This window comes from Mauremys mutica, chromosome 1, assembly GCF_020497125.1.
Source record: "Mauremys mutica isolate MM-2020 ecotype Southern chromosome 1, ASM2049712v1, whole genome shotgun sequence".
In the NCBI taxonomy this organism is placed as follows: domain Eukaryota; kingdom Metazoa; phylum Chordata; order Testudines; family Geoemydidae; genus Mauremys; species Mauremys mutica.
Genome location: NC_059072.1, coordinates 264,757,294 through 264,775,305, shown reverse-complemented (window position 1 = coordinate 264,775,305; position 18,012 = coordinate 264,757,294). Strand labels below are relative to the sequence as shown.

Here is an 18,012-nt window from a genome sequence, read left to right as displayed (position 1 = left end):
TGTTCCCTCTCCCCATACTTTACTGTGTGAGCTTTACTTCTCCCATAATCCTTTCTGCAATATATAATCTCAGTAGCTCTACTCCTTTACCATTTTAACAGTATTTTTAATTCTCTTCTCCCATCACTTCCGATAGGTTGTCAGTCTTCCTTTTCCCTTCTTGTTTTATTGTTGTGGTCCATCCTTTCTTTCCTCTTCTCTCCGCTCCTATTGCTCCATTCTGAAGAGTTCTGTTCTGTGTGATGTACAGGCAGTGATGTGAAACCAGCAGGGATTTTCTTTTTTTGGGTAATCTCCTGGCTGTTCCATCTATTCAGGCTGTAAGTCGCAAATTGAAACTTACTAGAGTCCTGATCTCTGAAGCATGATCAGGATCTAGTAAGTTTCACTTTACATCTTGCCATGTGAGTGAGCAGAACAACCAGGAACCAAAGCCTGTACAAAAACAAAGTAGCTGGAAAACATGCTGTTGTCATGTTTCAGTTCACTGATAGATGGCTGATGTTTAATGTTGCTTAAAATAGATACTGAAAAGAGACACAGAGACTCCTGTTGCTGGACAGACACAGTTAATGCTCCAAAGGCTACTACTTTATAAAAATAATTTAATAAAATAATACCTGACGGTAAGATGTGCTGGCAATGATGAAAACTGGGAAGTAACAGCAATAGGGAACCATCACAAGCCCTCGCTGACCCCTTTTGATACTCAAATACTGAATATACTTAACTGTGCAAAGACTGAACAGACCAGCTTAATGATGACAGTATTACTTATTTTATACAGCATCAAAAGTCTACCAGACTCTGTTTAAATTAGGCAAAAAGGCTTGTATATTTCCAAGACCTAGACAGGTGTACTATCCCGTGAATTCTAATGCACCAGGAAAAGCACCAAAGTTTGCACCAAGAGTTGGGTAAACTTGTGAATCCAAATGTAGGCACAAGAAGGTAAATTGGTGCTTAATCTGTGGGAAAGAGTTGAAGACCCAACCCTGCTCAAATAATTTACCCCTACCTGGGAAGATGAATCTAATCCTTGCTGCTAGAACATACTACCATAAATGCTATTAGCTTTGAGTTTTGAGTTTAGCAACAATAAAAAATCCAGCCAATCTTTAATCCATGTGCATATATTCAGTTATTGAGACTGTAGCCAATGTCTGAGAGGTGCAGGCCATCAATACAAAATTGACTAGGACAATGATAATACCCTCAGCATCTTTCCTCCAACAGATACACAGAACCTCCTAAACCCAGCCAAGGCACCCTCATCTTCTATATAGCAGGATTGGCAGGTCTCTCAGGTTTGTCAAATAACAAAAGGACCCCCTGGGACAGCAGCTCTGTCCTTGACCCAAGGCCAGTATCAGAGATGATTATTCTTAAGGCCACATTTAGACACATAAATGAAAGTTCTCTGGTTTTTCAGAAATGCTAAATACACGCAAATTCTGTTAAAGTGGAAGGCAGCTAGTGTGCTTAGCATCTTTGAAAGCAGGCTATTTTTTTGGTTTTTACTTATGTATTTAGGAAACTAATCTTAAACACACAATTTTGAAAAATTTGGCCCTATTTTATTTTATATTATTTTTAATGTTTTGTTGTCTTTTTCACCTGAAGCATTTCTAATTTAAATTTCAAGGGCCATATGTCTAGGGAATGGTTGATGCATTCACATAAAATAGGACTCAGCCTCTGCTCAAAATTCACATACAGACCTTCCTGAAATTTGAAAAAGGTTGGATACTCTTTTCTCCCCATTATTTTTTCATTTTTTCCCCTTCCTTATTTCAGTACATTTCTCAAATACCATTTTTGAACCCAGTTGTAACAGTAGGGAATAGGCAGTTCTCTCTCTGCCCCAAACTGTGAGAAAATATTTCAATGGGACCTGTTTGAATCATGTTGTAACGCAGAAGTCAAACATGGCTCTATTATCTGGGTTTGTCAATACTGTTCTGTTTGGTCTATGACTTAAATTGTTTTCAATGCCAGCTGAGAGATGATAGGGAGAAACCATTGCTGCATTTGTCATTTTTTCCAAATGCAGACAAAGCCAAAGTATGATAACTATCTAATAAAAATGCTCTCTTGGAAGGCATAAAAGAGTAGACTGCAGAAATTTTCTCCCTTACCATGGAAAGTTGTATGTGTATATTGAAGCTCTTTTTTTATAAAATGTGTGCTGTTTTTTTTAAACTTACTGGAACTATACTATGCCTAGTCTTGATTTGCCACCTTATGTACATTTACAGCTAATATGAAATCAATACACATAAAACTACCAAAAACCAGCAGTAAAGTGCAGCAAAACTCAGTGGGTCATACCAATAACAACCCTCCTGTACATTTTTTGTTAAGTAACCCAGTTTAGCCAACTTGGTTGAGAAATGTGATCTACATGTTTTATCATATGTAAACAGTATACCTCATTTTCCCCCAGAACCGAATGTCAGCAAAATTATAATTATTTGTATAATGACTGTAGCTCCTATGTATAAGTAAAATCAATGAGTCATTCAATTGAATAATATGATGTTATACCAGGCTGAAATGATTAGCCTTATTGGTAAGAAGATGAACTTTTCCAAGCGGTATTACTATGGAGCACATAACATTAATTTTTATTTTTAATGTTAGATTGGAACATCATAATTGCCATACTGGATCAGACCCATGCTCCATCTTATCCAATATGCTGTCGCTGACACTGGTCAGCACCAGATGTTTCAGAGAATGGAGTAAGAAATCCACAGTAGGAAGATATAGGGTAATCTGCTCCCCACAACAGGGCACATCTAATCTCTAATAGTTAGATATTAGCTAAAGGCCTGAAGTATAAGGTTTTATAATGAGGTTTTATATCCCTTCCAATATCCTTTTTTAGCTTTCACAATGATAACTCTGGTAGATATTCTTTTCAGCCATAAAAATGTCTAATCCCATTTTGAATCTTGCTAAATTTGCCCACTGATGTTCTGTGGCAAGGAGTTCCACAGTTAAATTACACTTTGGGAAAGTATTTTCTTTTATCAGTTTTGAATTTGCCACCTCAGTTTAACTGAGTGTCCTATTTATTTTGTATTATGAGGCAGAAAAGTTCAGAAGCTTCCAATCTGCCTTCTCTAGACCATTAATTAATTTATATGGTTTTATCATCTCCACTTTTATTCACCTCATTTCAAAGATAGAAAACTCAAGTCTTCCCAATCTCTCTTTATGTGAAAGTTTTTTTTCAAGTCCAATTATTCTTACCGGCCTTCCCTTTGAAATTAAATAGATGTGAACTGTTTGAAAAGTGAGGGGTAAAACTATTCACAATTCGTAGAACTAAATAAGTAAACAGTAAAAACTACAGTGAAATTTGTTAAAGTGGTTGATTTGGGCATCCCTATTTTGGCTTGTATCCAAATATTCACTGTCATCCCCAAATCACTTAAATAGTGAGCTTCCCAAATCAGTCATGCGTAGAAACAAATCTTCATTTTGCAAGGACAGATGACAATTTTAGTGCCAAGACAAGTCAGCTGGAGTAGAGTTTGCTCTAATTAGCATCCTTATAAACTTATACCTGCAGCCCTGTGACACACAAATGGTTGTGAATTTTTTCCCTATCTTTGCAAATATCAAACTATCTAAGAAGCTATTCCAATCTGATCCTTAACTTCCAAATGTCCCACAGATTAGTGTAAGAGAGAGGCAGATGAATCAATGCAAATAAGAAATAACCTTTGGAAAGTAATTTTTAATCCAAATAGTTCTAATTTCTCTCTCTCTCGCTTTCTTTTTAACATTCAGAAAACTTTTACAGCCAAACTGAAAAATTCATAATAAGTTAACTTTACTCTGGGAGTAAAATACTACTCAGTCTGAGCAGGGGTGTCAGATTTTGTCCCTTAATTTAGTGTTTGTATCAGTTTGGGGAAAATGCCTCTTCTTCAAGTGATTGCTCATGTGTATTCCACAGTAGGTTTGTGTGCTCACCACGTGCACCAGTGCCGGGAGTTTTTCCCTCAGCAGTACCCGTACTAGGGGAGCACCACGGCGACCCCTGGAGTGGCGCCTGTATATCGCGCTATAAGGGGAGCCACGGGCTCCCCCCACCCTCAATTCCTTCTTGCCGCCAGTGAAGGTAGTCGGAACTTTGTGCTCCAGCCCTGCTGCAGCCTTTTCTTCTTGACATTAATGGTACCGTTTGTGGATCGTTTCTTCAGGTGTTAGAGTGGGCTCGGGGCATGCCCCGTGCCCGAGGATTCAAGTCGTGCAACTCCTGTCGCCGCTCTATGCCTAGGAGTGACCCGAACGCTGAGTGTCTCCGCTGCCTGGGTGAGACTCACAACAGCGACCGTTGTAAGATCTTCAGGTCGTTCAAGCCAAGGACTAAGAAGGAGAGTGACATTAGACTTCAGGCTCTCCTGATGGAGTCGGCTCTGGCCCCAACGTCGGCACGCCGATCGGACTTGGAACCGGCCGCCGTGTCGGCGGTGTGTAGCGAGGCCCCTTCGACCAGTTGGTGCCGCTCTCCCTCCAAAAGCAAGGGAAGGGCCCTGCCTTGCAGCAGCTCCGTGACAAGAAAAAGGGGGAGGCTGGTCCCACGTTGGGCAGCCCTCGGTCCCCCCCCCTCCCCCCCAGGCTCAAGGCCTCCAATTTGTGTGGAGCGGAGCAGCCTGGCACCGTCGGCCCATGCATCCCCACCGGTATGGATACCGTCGATGCCGGAGGCGATGCAGGCTGCGAAGGACATTATGAGCCCGCCGATCCCAAGCATGCAGCTGGGCACGGGCCCCAGGTCTTGTGGCAAGCCTCCATTGGGTGCCCACCAGACCTCTCCAGCCAGCCGCAGTTCCCACTCTGTGGATTGCTCCCTGCACCGCTCAGCTCGCAGTGGCCGCTCGTCTTGTAGCTCTCACCCACCCTTGACGCCGGCCAGACCATCCGGGTTGCCGTCAGGACGGGAGTCACGGGGACCCTCGACACCTCCTGCCAGCGAGCGTAGGCACCGAGAGAGGCACCGGGAATGCTCCCCTGCATGCCGTGGGTACCGCAGCCACTCTTGACGGGATAGATGCCATCGTTCCCATTCCAGCTCCTGATCAGCTAGATGTCACGCTCGAGACTCCCCCTGGGGTGCCTTGGCACCGGGGCACCTGTCCTCACGTCACCATCATGGGTACCGAAGTAGTTCTTCAGGCGAGTACCATTCCTCAACATTGAGGTCCAGGTCCTGAGGGAGACAGCGTCACAGGCACCGTTCCTACTGCTTCCGGGGCACCGAGCGTTCATCGGTGACCTCGTGCTTGTACCCAGCCACCTATCCTCAGTTTGCGCTGTTCAGCTGGGACAGATAGTGCCATTGGGCTCTCAGCCGGGTCAATGGTGGCAGGGACAGTGGTGCCAGTGGGCACCGTGGCCACTGATGCCAGCCCGGACAGAGGCTCGTTTGGTTGCCGAAGCGTCTCAGACTCCATCGGCCTTGTCCGGCCGCCTACGGGACAAATTGGTGGGTCACGAGTTGGCGGACCCATGCCCGGACTCTGAACTGGGGCTCAACACCCTGGCACCAACCGAGGCTCTCGGCTCCATGCGGGCCCTCTCCCCGACACCATAACGGCGCCTCCGCCATCATAGAATCATAGAATATCAGGGTTGGAAGGGACCTCAGAAGATCATCTAGTCCAAGCCTCTGCTCACAGCAGGACAGTCCCACAGGCGGACTTCGAGGCACACCAAGACCTGATGAAGTGGGTGGCATCCAGCCTCAAGCTGCAGGCCGAGGAGATGGAGGGTCCATCTGATTCCCTCTTCAATGTTCTGTCTCCCTCGGCACTGGGCCACGTGGCTCTGCCCCTGCACCAGGGTATTGCCAACATCTCCAACACCCTGTAGTGAACCCCTGCCTCCTTGGCCCCTATCTCCAAGAAGGCAGAGAGGAAATACTTCGTGATGGCCAAGGACCACGAATACCTCTATTCCCACCCGGCACCCAACTCGCTCGTGGTGGAATCGGTAAACCACAGGGAGCGACAGGGCCAAACTGCGCCTACCCCCAAAAATAAGGGCGCCAGACAGCTGGACTCCTTTGGGAGAAAGCTTTATTCCTCTGCAAGTTTCCAGCTTAGGGTAGCCAACCACCAGGCCTTACTGAACAGGTATGACTTTAACCTTTGGGAGTCTCTGCCTAAGTTTGAGTCCCTCCTGGATTGGGATAGGAAGGACTTCAAGGTGCTGGCTGAAGAGGGGGCAGCGGCAGCTAAAGTGGCCCTGCAAGCGGCGTCGGATGCAGCTGACACTGTGGCCCGCTCGATGGCTTCCGTGATTTCCATGCGTAGGGCGTTGTGGCTCCTGTTGTTGGGACTGTCGACGGAGGCCCAATCCTTGATGCAGGACCTCCCGTTTGATGGGAAGGCGCTCTTTGCGGACCAAATGGATATCAGGCTGCATGGGATGAAAGATTCCCACACTACCTTGAAGACCTTGGGCTTCTATGTCCCTCCTGCTAAGGACAAGGCCAAATCGCTTCCAGCAGCTCAACCTGTGAGGAGCAGATACTAGCCCCTGTATAAAAGATCCAGAGACCAGAAAGACCGGTCTCAGTGGCAGTCCCGCTCTGCGCCGCAGCCTGGGCCCTCCAAGGGCAAGAGGCAGGGAAAGAGGCGGTTTTGACTATTTGCAGGGGGTCACCAGGCCTGTTGCCAAGGAGACCCCCCGTTTAATAAAGTGTAGTTTCACATCTATATATTTGAGAGGCACAGGCGCTTCCTCCGCTTTCTGGTGGGGATGGACCACTACCAGTTTGCGGGCCGCTCGTTCGGCCTATCCATGGCACCCAGGGTCTTTACGAAATGTATGGCTGTGGTAGCGGCCTATCTCAAGTGGGAGGGCGTACAGATCTTTCCTTACCTGGATGACTGGCTCCTCAAGGGGGAGTCCCACTCCGAGGTAAAAACCCATGTGGAGCTGCTCCTATCGACATGCGCCGGTCTCGGCCTAGTGGTGAACGAGACCAAATCACCATTAGTTCCCGTTCAGCGCATAGAGTTCATTGGGTCCCTGCTGGACTCCTTGAGGGCCAGAGCCTCTCTCCCCTCGGACAGGTTCGAGACCCTAAGGGATCTCATCACCTCACTCACGGCTTTCCCGGTGACTATGGCGAGGGCATGCCTTCGAATTCTGGGGCACATAGCGGCGTGTACGTACATGGTCCGCCATGCCAGACTCCGAATGAGGCCCCTCCAGATTTGGCTAGCCTCCCAATTCTCTCAAGCTCGGGACGGTCTAGACAAGGTGCTCACAGTTCTGTCCCCGATACTGGCTTCCCTTCAATGGTGGTCTTGCCCGAGCAATATGCTGCAAGGAGTTCCCTTTCGGGATGCCAGCCTGTACATAGACCTGGTGTCCGACGCTTTGGACTTCGGCTGGTGAGCCCACACAGGGAACGTGCAAACCCAGGGAACGTGGTTGACCCCGGACGTGTCCCTTCACATAAATGTCAAAGAGCTCAGGGCAGTGCGGTTGGCATGTGTGGCTTTTGGCATGCGTGGCTTTCGACATGCACCTGCATGGCAGGATGGTCAGGGTCCTCACGGACAACACCGCTGCCATGTACTACATCAACAGGCAAGGCGGGACTTGCTCCCTAGCCCTCTGCCAGGAAGCCCTGAACATATGGGAGATCTGTATAGCCCACGATATCTCCCTGAGGGCGGCCCACCTCCCGGGTGTCCGCAGTACGCAAGTGGACCGCCTCAGCAGGGTCTTCTCCCCCCAGTGCGAGTGGTCGTTCCACTCAGAGGTCACTCACTGGCTCTTCCAAGAGTGGGGAGCTCCCCATATTGACCTGTTTGCAACCCGCCAGAAATGGCACTGCCCCTGGTTCTGCTCCTCTACGTCCACCCCCCCATTCCCCCTCATCGCCAAGGTCCTTCAGAAGGTGAAGGTGGACAAGGCGAGAGTCATTCTCATAACCCCGGTGTGGGCCCTTCAACACTGGTACGGGCCCCTCCTACGTCTCTTGGGCCCTCTCCTCCCCCCGAGGGCGCTGCTGCTCTGCCTGGACCTCCTCTCCCAGGACGAGGGCCGCCTCCTCCATCCCAAGCTGGCCGCGCTCCACCTGACAGCGTGGCTGCTCCATGGCTAAACGAGGAGGAGAACAGGTGTTCGGAGCCGGTAAGGCAAGTCCTCCTGGAAATCAGGAAGCGTCGGACGTACGTGGCGAAGTGGTCCAGGTTCGCCAGGTGGGCGAGTGAGCGGGGGGGCTCCCCCTCCGCTGCGCCTCTCCAGCTTATCCTGGACTACCTCATATCCCTTAGGGCCCAAGGACTAGCACCTGCCTTGGTCAGGGTGCACCTGGTGGCCATATCGGCCTTCCACTTACTGGTGCAAGGAACATTCAGTCTTCTCCCACTCGATGACCTCTTATTTCCTGAAGGGCCTTGACTGTTCGTTCCCGTACACTAGACCTCCCGTGCTACAGTGGGACCTAAACCTGGTCTTGTCCCAACTCACGGGACCTTCCTTTGAATTCCTGGCCACGTGTTCCCAGTCTCACCTCTCATGGAAGGTGGCCTTCTTTGTAGCGATCACGTCGGCCCAATGTGTTTTGGAACTTAGGGCCTTAACCTCGGAACCCCCCTATATGGTCTTTCACAGGGATAAAGTCCAGCTCCACCCACATCTGGCGTTCCTCCTGAAGGTGGTCTCCACCTTCCATATGGAACAGAGCATCTTTCTTCTTGTGCTCTGTCCTAAGCCCCATTCCTCTAACGAGGAATGCTGCCTGCACGTGCTCGATGTGCGTAGGGCACTGGCTTTTTATCTGGATCGGACCAAGCCACTCTTTATAGTCTCGGCTGAGCGGGTGAAGGGGCAGCCTATCTCCACCCAGCAGCTTTCCTGCTGAATCACTTCATGCATACGCATGTGCTCTGATCAGGCAGGGGTGCCCCCATCACCAATCATTAGGACTCACTTTACGAGGGCTCAAAGTTCATCAGCGGCCTATGTAGCCCATGTCCCTATCCAAGACATTTGTAGGGCGGCCACTTGGGCCTCATTTTACACATTTACTACGCATTACGTGATTGTCTCCCAGTCTAGGGATGACGCCTGGTTCAGCAGGGTGGTACTTTGTCCCGAACTATCGTGAACTCCTACCCACCTCCAGCAGATATTGCTTGGAATCACCTACTGTGGAATACACATGAGCAATCACTCAAAGAAGAAAGGACAGTTACCTGTTCCGTAACTGGCGTTCTTCGAGATGTGTTGCTCCTGTCTATTCCACACCCCGCCCTCCTTCCCCTCTGTCGGAGTTGTCCAGTAAGAAGGAACCGAGGGTGGGGGGAGCCCGCAGCTCCCTTTATAGCGCGATATACAGATGCCACTCCAGGGGTCGCTGCAGCGGGCCCCCCCTACGGGTACTGCTAAGGGAAAAACTTCCGGCACCTGTGCATGTGGCGAGCACACACACACGTACTGTGGAATAGACATGAGCAACACATCTCGAAGAACGCCAGTTACGGAAGAGGTAACTGTCCTTTCTGTTATTGTCTATTGGTATATAATTGTTAGTATTTTTTATTCACTTGTTCTAATGTGAGTGCAGCATGGCTCTTTTGTGATGGCAAAGAAATTTACTGCACTATTGGCCAACGCCTTTGAATACATAAGTTGCTGCTGCTGGCCATTTTGACCAATAGCATAGAAACACCTCCTGTCTATTTCTGCTCGTAAAGTATATATGTTTTATCTTCATCAGTGAAAATACTTATTTCAACAGAAGAAAGGTAACAAAATTAGTTTGAAGAGTAAAGTTAACTCAGAAGTGAAAAACATACCTTTTCTCATAAACCACTTCGTCACTCGGGGACTCTGTTCACTCAGTATTTTTGGAGGAATAAATGAAATAGAGAAAACCTCTTTCTCATGGCATCACGAATGTACTGTATTGACAATGTAGTCTTAAAAAGGAAAGAAAAAACACTTCTCTCGCCAAACAGTTTTTAATCAACAAGTTATTGTCTGCTGCATTATTGGACATGTGGTCAGTTGTCATGTTCATATGAGCAACTGATCAAAGTTTGAACTTCTGTCTACTTGTTCCCCACTGTTAGGCTACCCTGTCATGATCAAGGCCTCAGCAGGTGGTGGTGGGAAAGGCATGAGAATCGCTTGGGATGATGAAGAGACCAGGTGAGATGCTGTCCAAAAAACTAGACTTGATGAATACTGCAGTTACCAAAGTTCCATTAAACCACTGTGAACTGACAATGAAACAGATACCAAATGCGAAATGGAGAAATTGGATAGTTTCTGCTTTTATCCCTTTTGTAGAAAGTGTGCATGATACACGGGTGGTTTCTTTATTTTTTTAATATATATTTTTTCAATACAAATCTGCCTGTGCAAGTATTACAAACAGTTTACAACTTACTGGAATAAGAAAAAAATATCTTCCAACTGCCTTTCTACTGTGGCTTTATTTATTTTATAAATCTGTGATGTAAATAATATTTATATTGCATGTCTTTGAATTTATTGTTATATGAATTATCAGTGTATTAAGTAAGGTAAACAGTTATGCCCTGGTCTTGCAAATGTTTATTCATGTAATTAGTCCTCTTAAATTCAATGGGACTGACTATTAATGTACGGAAACACATTTGTGAATGTTTTCAGGATCTGGGCTGTAACTAATATTTTAGCACAAAATCATGTAATTAATCTCCAGTAAACTTGTGTGTGTGTGTGTGAGAGAGAAAGAGAGAGAGAGAGAGAGAATACTCAACACCAAAAAAAAGTTTTCAGTTTTTTATAATAGGTCTTCCCACAAAATACGGAGCCCTTTATAGCACTTTTGAGTTCATTGAAGATATTTCAGAATGCATTTTTCTGTGACCTAATAATCAGGAGACCGGTTGCAATTTATCGTATTAATGATGTCACAGAATGATGCATTTTGGGACGTCTTCAGTGCACTAGGGATTGTCAGAAGACTTTCTCAGTGAGAAAAATGATTTAACTTGAGGTACACTTTTTTCATGATTTATTTCTAAATTGAATGCTGCCCACACTAGGACATAACAGCTGTAATTAACTCAGTTTAATTTTACGTGATAAGTTCATTTTTAATGAACTGCTGTGCCATGTGTTAAACTGAATTAAATTTCGGTTCTAAAAGCTAGAAGAAAATTTAAAAAAAATGAATAGCCAACATTTAAACAATTTTTACATATAAATAATACAATCTTATATACGTTCTTTACTTCCTATAGCTTCTTTATGTTCTAATCTAAATAGGAAATAAAGGATAGCATCTTAGAATGAAGTTCTAGGATAACACACTTCATACTTAGAAGGATGCTTTGCTCCTGTTGCTTTAGAAATCAGAATTACTCCCTTGATCTTGAACAGTCAACAAGTACTTCTGTTGTACTAAATCAAAAGATATTCACTTCTGTTTGTTTTTGTTCAGATAGCATCAAAAGAAATTTCACAAAATAAGTAACTTTAAAAAAAATAGGAAAATGCAGTACTAAACCATGATTGCTAAGTGGTTTTAAAGCAGTACAGATAAGAATTGGGGTAGTCAGAAAGCTCTCTGATGCAGATGAGTGATGTCAACAGAATCCAAGTAGGCATGTGATTTTTGTTTATCTTAATAACACTGCTTTAGGATCAACAGCTAGTGCTACTTGCCTTGTTTATGGAAAAACCACTGGAATACCATTCAGTGTTTTGTTACTGGGTACCCAGGACTCTGTCTCCCGGATGGTCATCTAGCTAGTGTTACATTTATCCTTTCTTTGCAAAGTTTCGTTACCCCACAAAAAGTGTAAAAAATGGTAGGAGAAAGAACATACAGAGTCACTAAGAAAAAAGAGTAATTTACAGATAAACTATATTTGCACTACCCATCTAATCAAGAGGAAATTCTCATTTTACAATTCACAACTAGGCAGCAGTGAAGCCTAAATTTTAATTAAAGTTGGCTAAATATTTTGCTATCTGTTACAGAAAGGTAAACTGAGATTAAGAGTGAGGGGAAATATTTAGAATAGGAACAGTATGATTTGGAGAAGTAGAAATATTAATAGAACAACACTTCTCGCTAATTTTTAATAGTCAACATTGATGACATATGTGTGACATTGAAAGGTTGTGAAAGATTCTTCTGCACGCTGATTATATTGTTTAAGAAATATAGTAAAGTATTTTTCCATTTTGTGCAGCAACAAGAGAGTAATTTCTGGTTCTAATCACATGAATCCTATTGACATTGATTTTTGAAATGGGTGGCTCCAGGGAAAAGTGATAGCATTTTGCTGTTCTCACCTTGAGCTTCTTGTTCTGAGTGCAGCCCAGGTTGGTAGTGACAAACAATTGCCATCTGATTAGTTGCTGATTGGTATCCTGTGGGATGAATTTGTGGTCTCAATCCAGTTTCAGTTTTTAAAAGATGGTAATTTCTAATGTTGGCAATCTCAGCAGAGGTCAAAGGCTGAATGAACATGAAGACTGAACTACCTTCTCAACTATAGAGGCAGTAACCCTAGAACAGTTTTGTAATATGTTGGTGGGCCAGTGTATGCACATTTATATTGTGTTTGCTCAGTGGATGTAGTTCTGAGTGCTGTGAACATGACACCTTCCATAAATTCTAAATTCATTTTAAGTTACTTTACTTAAAAAACACTTACTGGATTTTCAGGATATAGAATATTTGATGCACAGTTTGCAATCTACTTTTCAAAACGGGATGCACAATATTTTGTTTAAAGAATTAAGATTAAAGACCACGGATTACGATTCCCAGAATAATAGAAATTGAACATAGAAAAGACCTATTTGAACTACTTCACTCCTTGCTATTGCAAGATTATTCCCTTGTTGCATAATTACTAGTGCTTCATCCTGTGTACTTTTTGAAGGTCTTAAGTGATGAGACTTTCAGCATATCCCTTGGGCTTTTATTATTCAATCCTACAGATCTCACTCTTAGGAAAATTTAGGCAGAAAATTTTTCATTCTTAATTTCATCCCATTATTCATCCCTAGTTATACCTCAGTCTACCACTCTTAATAATTCTTTTCTCTCTTTGGTATTTATACTCTCCTTGCTTTTGGAAAGTTATCAAGTCTCCTATTAATCTCTGCTTTTCTGATCTTCTTATTTTCATATGTCATCCCGTCAGCTCTCTCACCATTTTAATTGATCTCTTCTAAACTCTCTCCAAACTATGAATATCCTTGTGGTAATGGAGGTGTCTAGAATGATCAATTGTAGCAGAGCTGTATGAAGTGACTATTGCCTCTTTGCATTGTGTTGAACTTCTCTGCATAAACAGTCCAAAATTACATTGGACTTATTTCCTATTGCAAACTCATGATACATTGTAGACTCATACTGTGATTCCTCTACTTTGCTGTCTGCTGTCACCTCAAGCTCTCTGTCAGCATTATTGACTTCCATAGACAAAATGCATCTCTCATTTAATTTCCCACTTTGTGTGTATGTTTGGAACAGACTGCTAGGGAGTTCTTATCTCTTGGCAACCTTTGTAGTGGTATACATGAATTTTTTGCAGTTAAGGAGCTAACCCTGAAAGTCCAAGGTCTCTGGTCTCCCTTCATCTCCTTGAATGATTTCTCAGAATCAACCATCTGGAGCTTTTGTTCTCCAGTCCTAGGTATCTCTCCATCAGCACTAGGCCCTTGCAAGATGTGGCAAGCAGAGGGCTGTGGCCTACATGCATAGACCACTATTCTCCAACCCAGAAAACCTTGCACTGACAGCATAGAAATTGAGCTGTGGAGGTATGTAGCTGAAGGCTTCTCCAAGGTGGTTACAAATTGCATGCATCTCTCAGCAGGATGCAGCCATCCTTTCTCACCCTTGCTTGGATTGGAATTATGCTCCCCTCACCATTGGAATTGGTGTTCTGAAAGACGTTGGACATGTAGTCCTATTCCCTCCAGCATGTTGTGTCTCCCTTTCCCCCTGACTCAAGCTAGTTTCAAGAAAAGTCTCAGTCAATGCTCTTTCTGGTCATGTGTTAGCCATCTTAGCTCTTGTGTGAGCTCTACCTTTTATGGGGCCACAATTTCTCATCTTTGTACCAGGTAACATTTCTGCAGTGGGATTTATTCTTAGTTTTCCAGGAGATGAAAGGACCCTATTCAAACCTTTGGATGACAGATCCATGAAAGTATGAATATATTAGATAGAAACTGCTTTTTCAAGTTATTTTCAGGTGTAGTTATGACAGCCTTTAGAATGGGAAATTATGCTTGGTGATTTTTTTTTCTTATTGTCAGTTTAACAACTGCCCCAAGTACCTTCCTGAGATGAGTATGAATGATGGTGAGCCTATTGTTTACCTAAGTTGTGTCCCAATCTTACTGTAGTAAAGGCAGTGTCGCTCTCTCCTTGAATGTCTGAAATCTTCCATAACTCTTACTCAGTTTTGGAAAAGTTTACAGTTTATCTGTTTTGAAGGTTGTAACAAGAAGGCCACTAAGACCACAGTGTCTAGGCAAATTAAAGATTGTATCCCATTAGCCTACAGCTATGTCAGAATCTATATTCAGTGTTGTTAAATGCTGTTCTCTAAGAGGCATGGCAACCTGGTGAACTTTCAGGGCAGAAGCATTTGCTTCTGAAAATTGAGATTCCCTCTCAGTCATCTCCTCAACTCCTCATTACCAGTCGAATTTGTCTTTGCGGCTGATATCTATTAGGTGCTTCAAGTGCCTTTGGAATGTAAGCCCACCTTTCTTGATTTACTGTTCACAACATTGGTTGTTTTCAATTGCTGCTGTTCAGCAGTATGGGAGAAGAGGAGGGACATATAACATAAGAGAAAATTATTTGTCAGTAATTCTATTTGTTATATTCTTCTCTTCTCCCACCTCCCCTCAAAGAGCATACTTGGAGTTTTGTCTCTGAACTTCTCTATTACTCTGCTCTCGAAGTTTCACTGGAAAAGAAGAGAACAGGTTGGTGCTTGTATACCTGCCTTGATAGATAGATCTTTTGTCTCCTTTCTTGGGGGGGGGGGGGAGAGAGAGAAGGACAGGGGAGGAATCAAATCCCCGGGTATTTAATTTGTGATTCTAGGATTTTGACTGTGTCTTTTTATAAACAAGAAGCCAGCTATTTATATAGTAAAAATGTTGTGACTATATACAAGAGTTTTCTCAAATCATTTAAAAGAAATTTGGAATCAAGCTAAAGCATTGTGTTTTTTGTTTTAGTTTTTATGTTTACTTTAAAACCAATTATTTATAGGTTATTTATATTTTGATTAACATTAAGCATTGCACTTAACAGTCACAGTTTTAAAGGGATTGTATTGGCTATTCTCAAACAGCTGTTTTTAGAGCTAGGTTTCACAAGAACACAGAACTAGACAGAAAGTGTCTAAGCAATGCCAGCACTGGAATTTTATTTTCCCCCCATTAATTGGTATTTGGTCCCAGTATTGGATATTGTAATGTGACATTATATCCCAAGTCTCCTACTTAACCTATCTATTTCTGCCCAAAGAAGATGGTTTCTGTAATTGTAGTGAGGCTGAGCTTTGTGGGCATGCAGTGCTCCCAGATCATTCCATTGCAGTTTAGCCAACAGCAAGAAAACTTGTTGGTTCTGTTTTTATTGAATGCATATTTCTTGCCAAGAAGCGTAGTCTAGGTGGAAAAAAAGACATTAAAGAAGCCCTACAGCATCCCTGGAGAAACCAGTGTGGCACACAACTCAACCAGAATTGGAGGAGTGCAAAGGCCACCTTTTCATCACCCTCTCCTGAGCTGACAGTGTGCTCCTCAGCCATGGCAAGGATCTGAGACAGTATATCCTAAGGCTTTGGGTCCCTACGCCACTGGTTCAGTACTGATTCAAAGGGAAGCATGAAGCTTAAAATACGTAATATCTTTGTAGGGTTTACATCCAGACATTGTCTCTCTGCCTAGCCTGTGTAATCTGACTAGGTCTTCTATGCCCCCTTTAAAATGAATGAAATTCATTCTTTTATTAATATTCTTCATTCTATTTATGGACTCAAAGATAGGTTTAGAAAACACAAGTGTGTAAATAAGGTCAAAATACCTAATTAAGACAATCATGTATTTTTAGGTTTTACAGATGTATAGATGAGGTAATTAGGCATATTGATTTTTTTTTTTTTAAACAAGCATTGCAGTCTGGATTTTTAATTAGCACATGCTTCAGTGAAGGAAAAATAAAGTAGTCAATCAATTTCCCATAATACTGTCTGATATAATGTTTACAAAAGCAAATCCATTGATTTAATACACTGGACCCTCGCTAGAATGCGTGTCTATATAGTGCGAATTCACATATAACGCGGTCGCGGCCATGGATCCCAAATTTAATTACTTTAATTGCAATTCATTTTAACGCGGTCCCTGCTATAATGCGGTACAGCGCATGGATCCCCAATCCCATGTTCTAGCGAGGGTCTGGTGTACTTAAAATTGTTCAGAATCTGTTTTGATAAATATAGATGTGTGTGTGTGTGTGTGTGTGTGTGTATTTTGCACCATTTTAGTTTAACTTTTTTAGTCAGATAAGCTAGAGTGGTGTCTACTTGTATACAAGTGGTATAATTTTGTTGTACAGAGCACGAATACGCTGAAGTTCATCTTCCTCTTGAATAAATAAATTTAATGTTTTAAGTTAAAAAATAAAATTGGCCAAAGGGAACAACTGAGTGCTAAACAAATTCAAATCTCTTTAAATTATAAAACAACCATTATCTAAATGTGTATGTTTAAGAGGATGATAGAGGTACCTTTAAACATAATACTCAGAAAAGGGCCACATTCATCCATCCTACAAAAAACTGTCAGGAAGGCTTTGTTTAGGACACTGCACTGAGTTTGGGAGAGAAGAAATTCACAGCTACCTCCAACTAATAGGCAAGTGCGTCACAGCCCTTCCACGGCTATTGTTCCATTTTATAGGCTAAAACAGTGACTGCTACCACTCTGCACCTCCTACGTGTGGTGTTAGGATGTCTGCTTTCCTGCAGCTGAAGATACAGTGGTTCGCCCCCCCCCCACCTCCTCTGTGAAGTGGCCTGTCTCTGGGGCCAGCACAGAACCTCTGTCTGCTGTGTGAAGGGGTTGCAGAGTCCACCATGCAGCCTTTGGGCCCTATTCACCATGTGTCAACTTTACCCAGTGGAAATTGTACTTAAATTTGTATTTCACTAGTCATGTGCCGCAGTAGTAACTGCTCAGGAAAAGTGAAACCAACACGTTCAGTATCTCACTAATCAAACAAATAAAAAATTAAATTGTTATGTAGGTGAAAGTAAATAAAGGCAGGAGGGAAAATCATACTAAGGGGCTTGGTGCATGCAATGTAAGGCTGAGTTCTACCATACATTATGAAAAAAACTTATGACTATAGCTAAGTATTGTGTTTAAAAAAATTGTGCATTTAGTAATGTGTGGAACAACTGAATTTACATAGTACAGCCAGGGCCGGTGCAACCTATTAGGCGACCTAGGCGGTCGCCTAGGGCACTAGGATTTGAGGGGCGGCATTTTCTTCGGCAGCGACCGTGGCGGACGGGTCTTCGGCTGCCCCGGTCACCGCCTGCATTTCGGTGGAGGGAGCTGGGGCAGGGGGGTGCGGGGAGGGCCGCCTGAAGCAAGTAAGGGGGGGGAGTGGCACGCAGGGGAACTCCCCGCCCCAGCTCACCCCTGCTCCGCCTCCTCTCCGAGCACGCGGTTGCCGCTTCACTTCTCCCGCCTCCCAGGCTTGCGGCACCTAAGCTGATTGGCGCTGCAAGCCTGGGAGGCGGGAGAAGTGAAGGGGCGACAGCGTGCTTGGGGTGGAGGCGGAGCAGGGGTGAGCTGGAGCATGGGGGGGTGCCTCAGAGCGGGGTGGGGAGGGGAGCTGCTGCGGGGGGAGGCACCTTAGGGAGGAGTGGGGGAGCTGCCGCGGGGGGGAAGGGGGCGCCTCAGGGTGGGGGCTCG

The 18,012-nt window shown here is 44.3% G+C and overlaps 1 protein-coding gene across 3 annotated transcripts in view; it reads left to right on the top strand.

Moving 5' to 3' along the window:
* The window catches only part of PCCA (propionyl-CoA carboxylase subunit alpha), a 417,465-nt gene that overhangs the window by 151,729 nt on the left and 247,724 nt on the right, over positions 1 to 18,012 (top strand). For all 3 annotated transcript variants that reach the window (XM_045009001.1, XM_045009013.1, XM_045009009.1), the window contains one exon: positions 10,116 to 10,194. In XM_045009001.1, coding sequence (XP_044864936.1) covers positions 10,116 to 10,194 — 79 coding nt within the window. The remainder of the gene's footprint in view (positions 1 to 10,115; positions 10,195 to 18,012) is intronic.